At 52.9% G+C, this 18,242-nt stretch overlaps 4 protein-coding genes across 4 annotated transcripts; 3 read left to right on the forward strand and 1 right to left on the reverse strand.

The window, feature by feature from the left end:
• Window positions 1-2,442: 2,442 nt before the first annotated feature.
• LOC101062614 (rhodopsin-like) lies at window positions 2,443-3,649 on the reverse strand. The gene is given in 2 exon segments (XM_003965555.2): window positions 2,443-2,763; window positions 2,766-3,649. Coding segments are annotated over 2 exon segments (1,173 nt in total). The 5' UTR covers window positions 3,618-3,649.
• Window positions 3,498-8,765, forward strand: LOC115250233 (probable palmitoyltransferase ZDHHC8). The gene is given in 8 exon segments (XM_029838039.1): window positions 3,498-4,333; window positions 7,470-7,591; window positions 7,664-7,708; window positions 7,711-7,820; window positions 8,126-8,298; window positions 8,371-8,473; window positions 8,543-8,634; window positions 8,711-8,765. Coding segments are annotated over 8 exon segments (804 nt in total). The 5' UTR covers window positions 3,498-4,229.
• Window positions 8,766-8,895: 130 nt separating this feature from the next.
• On the forward strand, window positions 8,896-10,960 carry LOC115250235 (probable palmitoyltransferase ZDHHC8). Its single transcript, XM_029838041.1, has 4 exons — window positions 8,896-9,028; window positions 9,106-9,218; window positions 9,300-9,787; window positions 9,835-10,960. The coding sequence occupies exons 1-4, from the start codon at window positions 8,896-8,898 to the stop codon at window positions 10,556-10,558; spliced, it is 1,458 nt and encodes a 485-aa protein (XP_029693901.1). The 3' UTR covers window positions 10,559-10,960.
• Window positions 10,961-14,783: 3,823 nt separating this feature from the next.
• Window positions 14,784-18,216, forward strand: LOC115250236 (uncharacterized). Its single transcript, XM_029838042.1, has 3 exons — window positions 14,784-14,983; window positions 17,224-17,400; window positions 17,668-18,216. Exons 1-3 carry the CDS (start codon window positions 14,963-14,965, stop codon window positions 18,214-18,216), a joined length of 747 nt encoding a protein of 248 aa, XP_029693902.1. The 5' UTR covers window positions 14,784-14,962.
• The last annotated feature ends 26 nt before the right edge of the window (window positions 18,217-18,242 follow it).

Here is an 18,242-nt window from a genome sequence, read left to right on the forward strand (position 1 = left end):
AGAGTTCCTCCAGCATCTCGGCCCAAGCGTCGACGGCGAGTCTCCACGAGCTGGAGGAGAAGATGGACGTGCGTTCAGTGATGACAGAAAAACTGGATCGGGGCTGAACGCTGTCGCGCTCACGTTTTCTCTGGTTTTCCAGCTGGTGCGCATCCAAGTACAGATCCAGGAGACCCTGATCAGGCAATACTCCATCATCCCTCGGTGAAAAACGCCGTCTCCCAGTGGGACTCTGTCTCATGGACATCACCAAGGTAACCAAAGCAGAACGGAGTCATCTACCTTATCCCAGAGGGGTGACGTCTGATGTAGATAAATGCTTTCTTGCTCAGCTTTACGGGGAGTTTGCTGATCATTTCAAGCTGTCCGAGTGTAGCTGGCCATCATCCACTGTGGTGGACACTCCGACCCCTCCTGGTGCAGTCGCTGTGCAGGAATCATGGAGAAAGGCAAGTGTCAGCTCTCACGGGCAGCTGGAATCCACGGCGTGCACCTGAGGTGTCAGCAATTATCTGCTCTCCTCTAGAACTGGGGGACACGGTGGCCATGAGCGCAGTGGACAGAATGAGGTCCACCAGCTTGAAATTAGTGTCGCTGGGGAAGATTTACGCTGGAACGCCGCGATACTTCCCTTTGGTAAGCCGCCGTGACGCTGTAGTAGTCTTCACGTTTCCTCTCATTAGAACTTTCCAGTATGTTGTTAACAGTAATGTAATTAGCGCTCCCTGTGGCGTCGTTTGTGTCGGCGTGTCTCAGTGGGACGGATCTGCAGGGTCACGCTGGTCCCTCATCGCCGTCGGCCTGTTTAAACCTGTCCTCTCTGCGGAGGCTCACATTCCTGTTCCTAAGACACGGAGAGTCGATTAAACGGGTCTCGGGCAGATTTTCCTCGGGCAGCGCTAATGTTTCCCGCGTTCCACAGAGTTCCTGGTCAGGTTTCTGGAACAGGAAGTGTGTCGGCTGAACTGGGACGTCGGCTTCGTCACCTCCACCATGCTGGAGATCGGAGTGCAGCTGCCTCGTCTCCTGGAGGTTTACGACCAGCTCTTCAAAACACGGGTAGGCAGGTTTTTTTAGCGCCGTCTTTGGATCGGAATCAACCTTTTCAGCTTTTAATGCTGATTTAATGGCTTGTTTGAAGGACCCTGCTGGCAGCGGCTAAAGAAACCACTTCACCTGGTGGAGTGCATCCACGTGCTGCTGCTGGGATACGTCGAAGCTCCCAGCAGAGTCCCAACCTACGACCGGTAATGGTTGCTCCCCTCTAGTGGGCGCTGTGCTCAGCGTTATCTGACTCGTCAGCCTTTTAAAAAGCGTCTCTCTCCTCTTCCAGGCGCCGCTTCACCAACGTGTGCCTGGACAACATCTGCGGGTACCTGGTGGAGCTGCAGTCCCTGAGTCCGAACTCGGCGCTCCACACACCATCGGGAATTTCAAGTCGCTGCAGGCCAAACTGGAGAGGCTGCACTGACCCCACTGAGCTGCTTCCCCAGTAAAGAGACGCCATGGGTGCCCTGGGAACCTTTGGCCCCCGTCAGTCTTGATGTGTTTGTGAGACCAGAGACACATTTTAGAACTTATTTAATTCGTTGCATCACGTGGACACAACAGCCTTGGGGAAAGAAAAGACTGCTGGTTTGATTTATATTCAAAATAAAATCTGTATTTTCAAGGTTGATTTCCATAATTGAAATTGCACTTGACTGATTTTAATGACAAGATCTTCCACCAGACGCCCTTTTGGAGCCCAGTCCAGCACTGAACGTTGTAATTATGTACATAACCTTTCTCTCCTCTGCCAAAGGTCAAACGCTCAATTCTCCTTTTTTTTTTCGTGACTTTTTTCGGCCTCTCGGCTGAGAAACGCTGCCATTGTATTTGAAACCAGGTGCTTTTCCCGTGCAGTGTAGAATGTTTAGTTCAGTGATAAGATGAACTTTTTATAGACGAATAAACTTGCATCACATCGTTGACTCAGAGAATCCCGATTCCTCCTGCAGGAGCATTGGGCCACACAAACCGCGCTGTTATTACTGGACTTTGTGTCATTGTGCTTCTGTAATTATCCCTAATTAACACTCGGGGCCTCTCGCACACCAATGGGACACTAATTGCTCAAGTCATTGTTTTCCAATTAGCTTCACACTCTATTACAACAACCCCTTAAGAAATCAAAAATTTTAGCAGGCATAAGATTTAAGTGTTATAACTGCATATTAATACGATAGAGGACAGAATTATTTGTATTTCAGTCACCGGGTGAGCTGTTTAATTAGTGTTTTTGGTGCAACAAAAGAACCGCCACCCGTGTTGAGCTGTCAGAATCATTTTAATACGATTCTCCGACATTAAAGTCGTGACATTTATTGGGAAAAGTATCACGGGAATAAGCAGATCCAGGAAGTATCGGAGTAGGGCTGGCTTTTCCTTGACAGCGGGATTCTACCTCTTGCACGAGCAGTGCAGCTTTTTCACCCCGTGCAGGAAGATGTAGGGGATGATGCAGGTGTAGGAGGCTGCGATGTAGCTGGCCACCTCCACCACCAGCGAGGAGGTGTGGACGCTGTTGGTGATGCGCAGGAGCAGGTGAGTCAGCCAGCACACCAGGAACACGCTGGCCACGCCCACCACGCTCTTGGCTGCCCTCACCTGGGAGCTGGAGGCCATGGTGGGCTTGGCCGGAGCCTGACTGGGCCTCGGACCCCCCTCTGGGGTTCTGTCTGTGCCGCCGGGTTGCGGCTCTGGAGCTCTGAGCCACCTCAGAAGGAGGCGCTCCTGTGTAGACCTGGGACGGGGGTGGGACCTGGATCTGAACTCCTGTCTTTGGGTTCATTGCTGATCTTGGTTGGGTCGGGACCGTGGCTCCGGATGCGTCTGTGGTTCCGCAGGAGAGTGATGACGATCTGCACGCTGGCGAACACGATCCCGGCGACGGGGACGGCGTTGGCCAGCGTGAGGTAGATGATCTCGTAGGTCTGCTTGGCCGCCTTGTTGGGAAACACGTCTATGCAGTCCTCGCTGCTCTCGTTGCTCGCTTCCACTTTGACGAAGAAGAAGTGCGGGATGCTGAAGACCACCGCCACCGTCCAGCTGCCGGCCAGCAGACACGCCACCAAGCACAGGCTGTCCATCTGAACCGGCGAGCCTCCCCGTTTCAGGGAGCCCACCAGCTTCTGGTGCCAGAAGACGCTGATGAAGAGGGTGGTGAAGATGCTGCTGGTCTCCGAGAGGTCGGCACAAAAGCGGAATATGCCGCAGTAGGTCTCCCCCAGGAACCACCTGCCGGCAAAATCCGCCACGGTGTCGGGCAGGTCCACCAGGTAGTTGGTGATGAGGTTGGAGAGAGCCAGGTTGAGGAAGAGGACCTCATTGGTGCGGACGCTGGACCTCTGTGTTGGGAAGGAGCGCACGGCCAGCCAGTTGTTCCCCAGGACCCCTGCCAGGAACATCAGTCCTCGGACGATGGACTCCACCAGCTCCTCCGCGTCCATTCTTTCAGACAAACTTGGAGATGTTTCAGCACCTGAACTTTTATAGAGGAGGACAAGAAGCCCAACCCAAGACAGAGAGTTCTGCTTTCCACCTGGGGGACCTTCTCTACTACCAAGGAGACGCATCCATGGACAATTAGTCGCCCCACGACTACAGCATGTAATGCTGAACAATTTAGAAACAAGGAAAACATCAGGAGAATTTCACTATTAAAGAAAAACAAAGAATCACGTGAAAACCATTAAGCAAAGTAAAGGTTTCTATTTAACGACTCAAATGATCCAACACAGATCATTTGGAAGCAAAAAAGCTGATGTACCTGCAAACAAGACCGTAAAGACAAAGGAACCTATGACGGAAGGTAAAAACCAAAAGTCCATTTCCTTTTATTGAGTCTTTATTAAAAAGCCGCGTCCGCATTTGCGTGATCCCAGGAAACCCGGCTCACCGTGTGGGTTTATGTTTTCACGTGGTTTGTGGAGTAAAGCTCCACCTTTGGGGATAAACCGGGGGCGGCATCTGTGCGGGGCAGCCTGCGGGGACAGTCTGGACGCGGGCGTGCGCGCTGCTGCCGCTCTCGGCTCTCCTCCGCGCACGCCGGCTCTCTTCCTCCGTTGCGCTCCGGCGCGGATGTGGGACGTCGCCCGCAAACGCACGCAGACGAACGGGCTCCCGCATGCGGTGAATGCCGCGGTGTCCGTCGGCGACGGGACTCCGATGCGCGCGCAGAGGGCAGGATGCCCGCCAGCGGCGCCGACGCGATGAAAGCCAGCTCCTTCGTGCCGGTGTGCACGGCCGCCTGCCTCCTGGTCGGCTCCACCTCCCTCTTCTTCGTCTTCACGTGAGTCCAAGAGAAGAATGAAATAACACGCACGCACCGAGCGACTGTCGCGATTTACCCCTTTTTGCAGGCGCAGATTCCTGACTTTGGCTGTCGTGTTTTCTAAATTCTAATCCTCTGAAGTTAAAACTGGTTTTCTGTCAGAGCCACCGGGGGCGGATAACTGACCCGGTTGGCTCACAGTGAGGGCCCCCAGGACACCCCAGGCAGAACTGTATCAGCGTCTTCGTGACCGATATGTAGCTCAGTGTGTGTGTGTGTGTGTGTGTGTCAGGGAGAAACCTGGAAAGTTTCCACTGCATCTGGTAAAAGTGTTAAAAATAGTTAATTGCAGCCTGCTGGTTTTGACCCAGAAAGGCGAAACCGTAGTGGGAGTTTGAACAGACTCAGCTCGTGCCAACTCAGGCCTGCTGGAAATACATTTTACATCCAATAATAAACCCGGGAGTCACATGGCAACCCTGTGTAAAAACGCGAACCGAACCTTTCCTGCACCGGCGGTGACCTCTGACCTCTGCAGCTGGATCTGCCCCAGTTTCCCCTGTCTTTCCACTGGACTCACAAACCAGATTGTGTGTGTGTGTGTGTGTTGGTGGGGATTGGGATCTTCTCATCAATGTCATGTGACCCCTATGGGGGGGGGCAACAACATATTTGATCCTTGAATTCCCTCAGTTTCCATATCTTCTCTAACCTGTCGGCTCTTCATTCTGAAGCTTAAATAACAGAAACTGTTTACTTCAGCATTCAAGATGCCAAAAATAAAGATCTCTGGTGTTTGTAGATGGAGGAAACTGATTACATTTAATCCATTTAGATGCTCCTTAAAAAAAAAAAGAAATGCACCATCAAAATTTACAGTCTGTCTGCTGCTTAAGTGCTGGAGACATTTTGGATGTAGGAACCAGGTTGGAGGCCAGGAAACCCTGATAAAAGCATCTGTATCCTTTAAAACTGGGGGGGGGGGGGATCAATGCCTGCTCGGCAGAATTGATTGGAGGCGATCTCATCTGCAAAGAAAGGAGGCGTGAGTCGTCAAAAAAGTGAGGAAGCCTTTAGTTTGTGTGTCCGGACGGCGGTGGAGATCAGGGCGGCGCTGTGGATCCAGACCGTGGGCCTGAAGTTTCCATGGAGCCCATCTGCTCCAAGCTCTGCGCGACTCCGTGTCCCCGATTTCTGCTCCGAACCCTGCAGGGAAGCGGCGCGCGGGGCCTCTTTTTGCGCTCGTCAGCGTGTCTGTCCATCTCTAAAAAAGGTTCTTTTTTGTTCCGACTTCCAGCTCTGCTTCATATCTGCAACAGCTTTAATCCGCGAGCCCCGAAGGCCGGATTCAATCATATTTCCAGAGCTCTGCGCGGCCACAAACCCAATTTCCTCCCTTTTCATTGGCTGCTGCGCACGACGCTGCGGCGTGGAGGTTTGGTCCGTGCGTCGGCTCCCACCGTGGCCCCCGGTGGCCCCCGGCCGCACCGGGCCCCTGGGCCGAGCGTGCGCGTCTGCTGCGCCACTGACCCACTGCGGGGACGAGGGCAGCGTGCAGATTGCAGAGCAGCTTACCGTCCCGTGTGATTGCCTGAGCCCTCATTAGGTGGGGCTGGTCTCTGCAGGGGAATGAACCGGTGCCGCCTCGGGGCCAGATGGCCTCAGAGGGACGGTGCAGGCAGAGCCAGCGGCCCCCGCGCCCCCCCGTGCAGATGAGCTGCAGCATGATTTGAATGAAAACCGTCACATGATCCCGGCCTGGGACGGTTTGCCTGCGCCGAGCGGTTGTGGCAGTTGCGCCGCCACGCGCGCGCTGAGCAGACGGTGGGTCCGTGCTCCCAACAGCATCTTTAAGAGAACAATGGCTGTTGTTGTTGTTGCCAATTTTCCAGATTTCAATCTGATATTCCACACAGAATTCCTTTTCACATCTTCCATAATCTGGTGAACCAGGGAGCTGCTGTCCTGCCCGGGCTCACATTCTGGAGTCAACTGGATTATTTCATGCTATAGAGCATATAGATGGTGTGTATATGCTGAGCCCCCACAGGCACCCTGTTTAGACCTGGAATACACAATGACTCCGACTGGCTGGAGTGGTCGGTAATCCAGAGTTGATAATCCGGGGGATTACTGGGTTTGCATCTGGCACGGCATCAGCAGGCATCCCTCGTGGGGGTGGGGAGACCCCTCCCCCATTGTCTAAAACCCGCCTGAAGGGGTTTGGAGAGCGGCGCTCTGGCGGGAAGGAGCACAGCGCCGAGGAGGCCGACTTTTAATTTCGTCCATGTTGGGTTTTTTTTTTTTCTTTCCTTCCCCAATTGTGTAATCTGTCGTCGACTCGCTGAGGGAGTCGGAGTGAGACGTCGCCTTCATCAACACGTCGCAGCTCCGACGCTCCAATGAGGCGGCGCAGGTCGGCGTTGGAGCGCCGCAGCCGCAAATTCCCATGTTGAGGCCGAACATGCGACGTTCAATCAAAGACTGTTAACGTAATCCAGTGAATCTTCTCCTCTCTGTGTCCCACAGTAACCTGATTACACGGCCCCTCCCTCTAATCTCGCACAGTGGAGACATAATCATACTCCTCCCATTCACCATCAAACACACACACACACACCACACACGCACACACACACACTGAAATGATGGACGAGACGAGCGAACCTCCAAGAATTCGGTGCACACGCACGCACAGATTATGACGGAGGACCAGCGAGGCTGACGGACGTTTTCAGCTAAAAACTCATCTGCAGAAATACGGTTTTTTTTGTCCGTTAAGGTCAAAGGAGACGTTTGGTGTATCAAAAATTGCAGCAGAAGTGATTTATGGATTTGAATGACCTTTTTTTTTTCTTTAAATGTCAGATCTGGTGCAGAAATCTGCTTCATTCCTGCTTTTACGTGCAGTTGTTTAACCATATTGAGCAATATTGGATCAATGCTGAGGTCATTGATTTGCTGGAGCACCATTTTGGATGTTCTTGGCGTTCTTTTTTTTAATTCGTTGTATTCAAATGTGATGGATCCGACCAAAGCGCGACAAATCTAACGCTAATCTTTTCATTTTTATGAACCTCCGCCCATTTAAGGAGGCCGGAGCCTTGACAAGTTTCACTTTTTTGATTGTTTATCTTTCTGTTTCTGTGTTCAGATGCCCGTGGTTGGCCGCCACCATCTGCCCCGCGGTGCCGCCATGCTGCGCCCTCCTCTTCCTCTTTGTGCTGGCCAACTTTACCATGGCGACCTTTATGGATGCTGGTGTGCTGCCAATGGGTTAGTAATCAAAGCGCCGGTGCGCGGTCATTAACGTGACGGCTTCCTACAATCCCGCCCATTGTTTTCCAGCCAACGACGACGAGGACAAGGACGACGAGTTCCGGGCGCCTCTCTACAAAACGTGGACGTGAAGGGCGTCCAAGTGCGGATGAAGTGGTGCTCCTCCTGCCATTTCTACAGGCCGCCGCGCTGCTCCCACTGCAGCGTGTGCGACCACTGCGTGGAGGTCAGTGCACGCAAAGACCCCAACGCAGCGGCGTGAGGGGGGACGGGCGCATAGACGGGCGAAGGGAGGACGCGAGTCTGTGTGGGCAAAGTCGATAAAGGAGATTTCTGCAGAGGGCATGATGGATAGAGTGTGACGGAGGACGAGAGATCTCATTAATCAGGTCAATCCTTTTCTGAGATCCCTCATCTGAGCTGCAGTTTAGAGGAAGGTTCAGATTGTGGGGAGGGAGGGAAAAAAGGCAGAAAAAAAAAGAGAAGCTTTGTTGTTAAAATCCTCCAAACGCGTTTGTCTGCTGCCGTCAGGATTTCGACCATCACTGCCCCTGGGTCAACAACTGCATCGGGCGGCGAAACTACCGCTACTTCTTCCTGTTCCTGCTGTCGCTCACCTTCCACATGATGGCCGTCTTCGCCTTCGGCCTCGTGTACGTCCTGAACCACGTGGACGCGCTGTGGGAGCTGCACTGCTCCGTCACGTATCCAAACCCACATGTGTGAGACAGATCAGGGCCTAACGGGGGAGCTATTTTCCTTAACGACGTGTCCAGTCTGGTTGTCATCAGCATATCGGGGTTGTTTCTCCTCCCAGTCTTGGGTCTTACTGGTTTCCACCTCTACCTGGTGTCCAGAGGACGCACCACTAATGAACAGGTAGCTCCCACCACCGAGATCAGAGATCAGCACGTTTAGACGTGTCCGACGTTCCCTCTGCTCCCGCAGGTTACTGGGAAGTTCCAGGGAGGAGTGAATCCCTTCACGCGAGGCTGCTGTAACAACCTGGAGTATCTGGTTTGCAGTCCCGTCGCTCCCAAGTGAGACCCCCCCTCCCCCAACTTTAGGTCGATCTTTTGAGGGAGTTCTGATGGGCTGTTTGTGGTCTGGCACCAGGTACACGGCGAGGCCGCGCGGGAAAACCGTGTCCACATCCAGCCTCCGTTTCTGAGACCCGAGGTCCAGCGGCAGGTGAAGCTCCGGGACAATGGGATCCCGAGCCAGGACCTCCAGAACGACGTATGTCCCAGTCTTTCAAACGCACACTAATGCAACGGGTGACACCTCACGGGACCCCTGTCATGATTTTCTGCCTGTTAGCGACCGTCAGCCGCAGCGGCCGAGCTTCGGACGGAAAAGAAACGAAAACGCCGCCGCCGCTGCCCCCGAAGCCCGACCACGGCCTGCTGAGAGGCCCGCTGTCCGCCGTGGACGGTACTGTAGGAAGACTTTGTGTGTGTGTTCATTGGCTCGTCCCTGCGACGCCACTTGGTTTTGTTTTGGTTCCGCAGAGGTGGGACATCACACGAAAGCTTCCGTTGCTGTCTCCATCCCCACGGTTCCGCAGCTGCGGCCCGTCCTGGAGGCCATATCCAGAGGATCCTCGCCGATCCCTCCAGAGCAGGTGCTGCGTCTCACGTTCAAGCGTTGGCTTAGAGGAGCCTCTGCCTCTCCCATTCACCTTTTCTGGCCTTGTGTTGCTCAGCTGGTCAAGACTTCGGAGCAGAGCGGGAGTGGGAAAACCGCCGAGCTTGGCTCCGGGTCCAAGGAAAGCCCCGGCAGAAGCGTCCAGCAGGGCGGCGTGCCGCTGCACGCCGGCGGCATCTCCGGATCTCTGACGCTCAACTCGCGCTCCCTCACCCTCAAACACGCCAGCCGCCACGGCAGCAAGGCCCAGCTGCCCTCCATCCACGCTGACGTCCTGGGATCCACCTCCCAGCTGGGGATGGGATCGCCTCGCCACCTCATCGCCTCGTCCGGCCTGCTGACCAACCACAGCAGCCTCTCCTACGACAACCTCATCAAGCCCGCGGACGCTCCCTTCCTGGCTCCGAGGGGGGTTCCTCCGGTGGGTTACCACTCTCATTTCATGGCTCTGGGTGCTGATGGGATGCAGCGGGCAGCTCCGCATTCCTACAGTCCCGTCTTTATGGGCGTGGCCAGACAGTCGCCGCAGCCCCGGGACCCCTCGCCGTCTTTGCAGGGGCTCACCTCAAGGGATCCTTCCCCTTCTCTCCAAGGTTTCATCCAAAGAGAGCCCTCCCCGGCTTTTCAAGGGCTGCTGGCGAGGATCTGGCTCCCCCGACCTCCCGAGACCTCGCCGCTCCGGCTCTGGTGATGCGGGACAGTTTCCGTGATCTTAGCCTCCAAGCCTTGACACCCGCAAAGTCTGCTGCTGCGCGCTACGACGGCTTCTCAAAAACCATCATGGCGTCCATCCATGAGAGACGGGATTTGGAGGAGAGGGAGCGGATGCTCCGCCTCCAGGCCAGGTCCCAGGCCCTCTACGGGCCAGATATGGGAATCTACGACATCCCCACGAGGCGGAGCCTTCCCCCGGACAACCTGCGCCCCCCAGGCTCCCGCGGACCAACGCCTCCTGCCTACGGATCCCGGGAGTTCTTGATGAGTACAGGCATCCTGGGTTACGGCCTCAGGACCTCCCCCCTGTCCAGCTGCTCCACCTCATCTCTGACACGAGGCCCCAAATCCTCCAGCTCGCCTCTGCAGAGCGGCAGCAGCAGCAGCCTGCAGACCAAGGGCCAGTCTTGCTCCCCAGCCTACTGCACTGCAGACAGACAGACTCAGCCCCACCTGTCCTCTACGTCCACCCTGCCCCGCCTTCCGTCCTGCTCCGCCACCTCCTCCGTGCCCTCGTATTCCTCCTACGCCACCGCAAAGCGATCCTCGCTCACGTACTCCTCCGAGGGGACGGACTCAGTCAACTTTGGAGGCCTGAAATAAAGGAACTAAAAGGATGAGATGAAGAAAAAGATGCCCTTTATCGCTGGTGATGTGAATAAATCTATGCAGTGTTAGTCTCTGTCTTCGCAGCTCCAAAATATTTTGTAAATAAGAGGCCATTTGAGAGTCTGCCGCGTGGGTGTTTGAGAGACTTCATCTTTCTACACATGAGAAACTTCTGCAAACCCTGACCAAAATAAGAATCTCAGGATACTGAGCGCGCTCCTGACACCCACTCAATAACAGAAGGGCATGTTATTATCAGTATATTTATGTTTTGATATTTCTTTTTTGTATATTGTTGTACTACCACACCGTCTTATTTGTCTCCTGCTGCAAAAGATACCCACTTTAATAAGGTTTTGTAGTTGTTTGTATGAATAAACTCTTTTTGTAACTTTCAGTTATGCTTGTGTGTTTTTGTGTGCGTGCACATCAGTTCACGTTTAGGAGCTCCTTTCCCAGCATCATGAAATCTGACAGTTCTTGCTAAGCTCTTGATACAGTAGCCAAGATATGACACGTTTTAAGTGGGCCAATATCGCCGCCCAGTGGACATAATGTGGAAGTGCTGCGCAAAAGGAACGCTTCCGTAAAGTTTTTGAATCACCTTCCAGGAAAGCAATTAGTGACATATATCGAAATGAACCCTTTCGGACACATTAAAAAGTCTGTATTTCATTACTATGGGGGATTCAAAAGCCTTTCTTGATGATTAACGTTCATCTGCACTTTTATTGGCCTCAGCTGTGACGGGTGTGTGTTTTTCGTCTTTTGTGTTGGATTTGACCCCATACAGCAGGTGGAAGGACACAGACGAGCACAGTCATTGGGAGGACTTGATAAAACCTCATTAAACTCTGGCACCAGATGGGTGAGTTCGCTGGGATGTAAGAACAACGTGCACCGGTTTAGTCAGAGGCCTCCCAGCATCCACACAAGAGGCTCTTCAGTAAATGCATCAACAACATTGCTTAATTGTTTCAACAGGGTTGTTTCTCCCCTCCACTCAACGAGATTGCTCTTCATATTACAGGATTCATACTGTTGCTAAAGAGTTGGAGAGCCATGCACGATAGAAGATCTAAACTAACTTTGCAACGCGGCATTTCAGCTTTTAATCACTGCATTTCTCCCCTTTCTTGCCCCCTTATATCACAGGGACGAACACATCCTGGTTCAGTGCGTTCAAGACCGTCGTTGTTAATCTGCTGGGATGAAACCAACATGCAGTTATGTTTGCTTCAGCTCTCCATTCACAGCAAAACGGCTCATTTCTCCAAACGCTTCTGCAGATACGCCCGGAAGCGGAGCGTCGTTTTCTTAAAGCTGCTCATTAACAGTCAGTGTTCTGTGAAACTCAGGCCACGCGAGGACCTCTTTTTTTGCCTTGTTTTGCATTTGTGCTGCCCTTCCTCCCACTCCGTGTCTCTGTAGCTGAGGGGGAAGCTGTAATGCTGGTAATAGCGCCTGCACAGAGAAGGATCGCGAGCTGTTGATTTGGAGACAGGAAGCGACATATTTAAGCCGTCAACAACTTCTTGACGCTCTTGCCTGCCTCTGGACAGCATCTTTATCTCCGTTTATCACAGATTTGCATCAAAAATGACGCGATCGATGAGAACAAAATGGGGGGGAAACTGATTCTTCATCAGTGGAAGTGATGGTTTGAATTTCTATTGTTCCACATGTCTGATTGGGACTCGTGGAGATGCAGACTGACCTAGATTGGTGCTGCTCTGCCTCTCCGAGCTCATTGATATGCCTGATCGTCGGCGGCATCGCTGAACTGGCTGATTGTCATTTTCAGCTGCACTGGCACTGATGCTTTCAGCCCCTCGCTGGGCTCTCTGCTGGCATGATTAAGCACTCGCAGGAGTGACACTTCACAAAGCGGAGTTGGGCCGCTGATGACATGATTCATCCAACGTGTGGGGCGGCCGGAGCCTCAGTGGGAGCAGAAGCTCACCTGGGGGAGACGAGGGCCGTCGAAAAACAACCCGCTTGTGTGAGCGTTTCGGATCTTCTGAAGATACGGCAATGCAAATGGAGCCTGACCTTTCTACCCACAGTCGAATTGGTGACCTTTTTCTGGTATTTCCAGCCTCGTTATGCGCTCCGTGTGAGCCCGCCATCTGAAATACACATCAGCTTCAAGCCACTGCTGGCCCACACTCGCTGGTTTTTCCCTTTTTTTTTTTTACCCTGTAAAGCCCTACATGGCTACGTGTGCGGGTTAAATTAAATTAACCACTGCTATACGCGCCAGGCGAGTGTGGGGGGCTTAATTAGGACAAAACTCTGCGCTGACTGGTTGTGTGTGGCGAAGTCCACAGGAAGGATATGAAACGTCCCGCTGAGCACTGAAGACTGTGGGCATTTCACTGCAATTAGCACAGAACTGCACAAACAACAATGCTATCTCCCCCCCATGTGTGTATTTTGTTGTTGACAGATCCTACATCCCCTCCCCATCCCCTTTTTTTTGTAAAGATAATAGGCAGCAATAATTACACTCACATCCATCACGCTGTAGTGGCAATTTACAACTGCTACTGTAGACAATCATTATCTGAGCCTGTGGCTGCAGAGATAAAACGAGAACGTTTCTGGGCTCTGAACGAGGAACAAAGTCGCCGTTGAAGGACAAAAACCACAGAAGCAGATGTAAAAAGATTTGAATTGTTCACTAGACGTCCTTGGCAGCACCAGCAGAGCGTAGCTGCAGAGATTTATCCATCAATGCTAAATGGAATGGAGACAGACAGGGGAACGACGGTCTCCAGCCCAGTATGACCCACTGGCTGCTGGTTTTTAATCACTCCACCAGCGTCCTGAGCATTCTTTAGCTCTCAGAGAGCGACTGCACGCGCTAATTTCCCGCTGCAGTTAGCGTGAAGCGTCCACGGTGCTGCTGTGGGGATTTTACTGCTGTGCTGAGGACAGGTCGCCATGGTTGCACTGGCAACAGGAAGTGAGGCGACACATTGGGTAAAAAAAAACTCAATACGTGTTAGATGCTGTCTGGGGGGGGGGGGGGGGGGGGGAGGCTCATAACTGGAGGGAGAAAACGTCGCTATTGTGCAAACCGCAAGAGAAAGCGCCGCCTTTAATCTGGCAAATTAGGATTCTTTGTCTTTCTGACAGACAGTTCAGCAACAGATGCCCTTTAATGACCTCTGTATGGGTTCGACACACAGATGCTGCAGGTGGTTGTGATCCAGGAGGGGTTTTTCCTGTTCCTGGCAGGGAGGGAGGTGATCTCGGTGAACAGAAAACCCAACCAAACAGTCAGGATGGTGAGAGCACGAGCCAGAACGTGCACATTAGCATGCAGGTAACCCAGATTCCCAGGGTGGACAGGTGGGGCCCTGTACTGCAGCATGCAACCAGTTTGAATTCACTGGGCTGGAGGAGCCATGACCCCCCCCCCCCCCTTCCTCTGAAGTGTTTGATTTGGAACGCCGCCCCGGTCAGATGATCCGAGGGTTGTTGTGCGGCCGACAGACGTTTGTGCCTGTTGCTGCTCTCGTGCTGATGCCAAACGTGCACTGGAGGACACGCGGAGCAGCTGTATGTGTGTGTGTGTGTGGGGGGGGGGGTTCATTTACCAGCTTCTCTCTCACACAGTTGTGTCGTCTCCATCAGTTGTGACGCTTCCTCCAAATGACAGACAGGTTGTGTGTGGTAGAGTTTGCAGAGCTATTTTACTGCGTGTGTGTGTTTATTCATCACCCCCCCCCCCACACACACACACACACACACACCACCTCCTCCTACCTCTGTTACGCCTCACATGGGTGACACAGGTCTGGACTATCGTGCACGCTGCTCTGCGCTCCATCTGCATCTGCCTGTGAGCCCACAGGGGATTGTGTGTGTGTGCGCCCGTGTGTGTGCGTGCATGAGCGTGCACCACTGGGATTGCAGTGTTCCTCACTTACCTCAGCCATTCACATGCACAGCATCACACAGTTGATTCAGCACCTTTGCTAATAGCGCACACTTAAACTGCAGTGGGGAACAGAGGAGGAGTGCTGTAACGAGAGGGAGCCCTGTTTGTTTCTTCTGCGTGCACGGGCATGCGCACGCACGTGTGTCTGTGTGTGCGAATGTGTTGCAGAACCGAGTAAATGTGTGCATCTAGTGTGTGTTTGTGGGAGAAATAAAGGAAGAGAGAGGGAGGGAGGGGGAGAGAGAGGGAGAGAGAGGGAGAGCGAGCGAGCGAGCGAGCAGACGTGCATTAGTGGGAGCTGAGAGGAAGGATGGCTGTGCACGTTTGAACTGCTCAGGAAGGAAGAGTCAAGGCGAAAGAATCCCGGCAGCAGGCAGGGAGGCAGCCAGCCGTCTCACCCGGGGACCCATCTTCTCCATCATCTGCGCGGTATCAGAGAAGGTTGCCTAATGCCCGCTGAAGTGAAGGAGGTAAGTGTGTGGTGGAATGGCTCTGTTTGCCCCCCCCCCCACGATTCCTGCAGAAAACTGTGGCTCTCCACAGCTTTACGTTCTGCCTGTCATAGCGAGCGTGGATCGCGTCACCTCCGCTGCTGCTCGGTGCAGTCTCCTTGTGTGCACGGGGGACATGATGCTGACACCTTCAAGTGTGTGTGCGTGTGTGTGGGCAAGCATGAGGAAAGGGGGGTTGATCTTTGATTGCATTATGACGACAGGGTGTCCCCCCCAGAGGGAGAACGTTCCTCTCACTGTGGCCCTGATGTATGTGCTGGATGTTTAACTATTTGAGGCTCCGAACCAGAACTTTGGGGGCGATGCTGCATCCTTCTCTGCTAACCGGACCAGACTGGTGGGATTATTGACAGGCAGCGTCCTGGACTGGACGGCAGCGTCGGGCGCCTTCGTCCTGCCCTCCGACACATTCTGACCAACAGATTCAACAGACGGCGGAAGGCCGGCGACTTGTGACCAAGTTGGGACCAAATGGGCTCTGACGTCGGCGCCATGTTGTGGCCACCGGCGGGGGCGCTACTCCGGATTTCCCAGCACACTGTGGATTATAGGTCCGCTCACTCTGGAATGCCTTCGCCACGCTGTAGCCGAGAGATTGGGGGGAGTTCAGAACCCCGGCCTGTGGCCTCTGTGCCCTTGAGCTGGTCACCAAGATCCAAACCCACTCCCTAAATAACAGCTAGGGTGGCTCCACCTGGCCTCAATAGAGAGGGATGATGGGGACTACATGCTGTCTGTCTGTCTGTCTGACAGACAGATTGGACCTATTTGCCGGGGGGCCACATGTGCTTTCGTGATGGTGCAGTGAGTTATTTAAATGAGCTTTGACTCATGGAGGCCTGGAGCTTGAATCCGGCCCCCGTCCAGCTTATGATCGTCCCCTCCAACCTAATCAAGCCGTCCGTACAGAGGACAGCAGCACCGTTGCCAGTTTCTCCCGTGTGACTCTTCCATTGCTGCCCCCCCCCCCCACCCCCCACCGACATATTTTGTGCGGGGATGTGAAGGGCTCTTGTGTTTGCCGTGGAGCGTGCGGCGCTCTCTCCCTCCACAGTTGGGTCATCTGCTCGCCGCAGCCTGATTTAACGCAGCGGAGCCGAGGTCTGAGCACTCGCTCTGTTTCCTGCCGCAGCCTCCCAAAGGCGAGCGCACGTGTGGAGCTCGAACGGCTCCATGATCCCTGCACCCCCTCCAGAGTGTTGTGGATCGGGTGAGGAGAGGGGAACATTCAAAATTCCTGAAGTGAAAGTCAAATGTGTGGTGCAAGAAACCCACCAAAAGGTGCAGCGTCAACAAATGTCCACTAGAATTAATTATTTGCAATTACAAACCTGCTGAATAATTAATCAAAAACACTTGAACTCAACAAATGGGATCTAATAAAGGAAGAGCCGAGTCTGGTAATTCAGGTCTGATAACAAAGCAGTAGCTGACAGCTCCCATTCCCAGGCTTATATAAGCCAGGGGTGTGTGTGTGTGTGTGTGTGTGTGTGTGTGTGTGGCGGGGTGGTGTCAGCATCTATTTGGAATCACCAAAGCATAAATATAACAGCTGGTTTTACTGTAAGTGGAAGGTCTCTCTATGTGGATGAGCTCAGGAATCAGATTAAACCAATAAGGACAACAAATCCAAAGGCATTTTTAAAATAAATCTCTGAAAGTCAAAGATGCTGTTTCATCTGCATGTTCCCACAAGTTGAACCCACCTACTAAACTGCAGAGACCCCGAAAAAGACACAACCATGATCAAAAACTGCTTTTTTTGAATCCTGACAGTCCTATTGCTGAAACAAAACCCCTCCTGGTGATATGAGGCCTGTCAGATTTTGTAAATATCAAAGAGCAAATCTGCTTCCAGAAATCTTTTTTTTTCAAAAGCTGTGCAACAAAAGAAAAAGAAAAAGTTCTAATAGCCCCGAATGGCTCCATCACATGTATAATTAAACAAGTTTGTTTAAATGTCATATTTTAAAAGGAATACAGTTCAATGTGTCATAGACGGAGATGCAGTATATGAAGCCTTCCATTAAATATGTCTCTCCACTTGGATTGCAGAGGAAACATCGTCTGATGGACCCTTCTTGGCATCAATTCCTGCACTTATGTTTAAAAATGATATGATAATTTAGTCACAAAGTGTTGAACAGCCATATCTGGTGCTCAATGAGTGTGCTGCGTGCACGGAACGTGTGTTTCAGGAGCAGGGTTCAGAGGGTCCCCCTCCGCTGCCTTTGTCCCAGGAAGTTAAAGGGGCCGGTCCTGAAAACCCATCAGCCAATGAGGAACTGGACACGCCCACTTCCATCATATCGGTAGTGACCTCGACCCCTGAGAGCTCCATGGAGACCGACACCCCGCAGCAGACGGACAATGAGGTTCCTCATTTTATATCTTTTATTTTGACGGTATCGTGGAAAAAAACGTACATTTCCTGCAGTTTTAATCAGACACTGAACACACCTTCAGAACTTTCCTCAGACGACTCCTCCTACTTTATGTTCTGTAATAAGTTAGTAACTCGAACACTCATTAAATGTGACAGAAGTTCAGCCCAAATGGTTCATGCCCCGACTGTAAATATTTCAGGTAATAGACTCTTAAAGATTCTAAAGATAACGGTAGCGGTGCATCCGTCTCTGTAGGAGCCCAAAGCTGTGGAGCGAGAGGCCGAGCGGACCCCCGGCAACAGCCCCTCCACGGAACTCCAGAGGGAGGGTGTCCAAACATCTCATGAGGCTGATCTCACATCGACCAAGAGGATTCAAGAGACCGACGCGACTTGTGAAGCAACCGCAGGAACATCCGAGTCCGCTGCCGCGCCCGCAGTGACCATGGCGAGCCCATTACCCGAGGTGATGCCGCCATCTGGGGATCATCTAGCGAAAGCGGACAGACAGAGCAGAGTGTTCATCCTCCCCGAGAGCTACAGGAGCATCGGGGGTGACATATGTTCAGGGTACGGCAGCCTCTCCCGGACGTCCCTCCACAGCTACTGGCCTGCCAAGAACTTCCAGACCTTACCTTTTCTCAGAGACAGCTACGCTCCCGTGGGCCTGAGCGAAGCCGACCAGGCAGCTGCCAGTTACCCAGCACTGGGGGGGATTCACCAGTTCAGACCCATCACCGCCATGGAGCTGCTCAGAGAACCCTCCGGACAGGTGAGAGCTGGAGAGGAGCTAGAACTTTACTGACCGCACACGGGAGAAAATGGACTGTT

This window comes from Takifugu rubripes, chromosome 6, assembly GCF_901000725.2.
Source record: "Takifugu rubripes chromosome 6, fTakRub1.2, whole genome shotgun sequence".
NCBI lineage: Eukaryota > Metazoa > Chordata > Actinopteri > Tetraodontiformes > Tetraodontidae > Takifugu > Takifugu rubripes.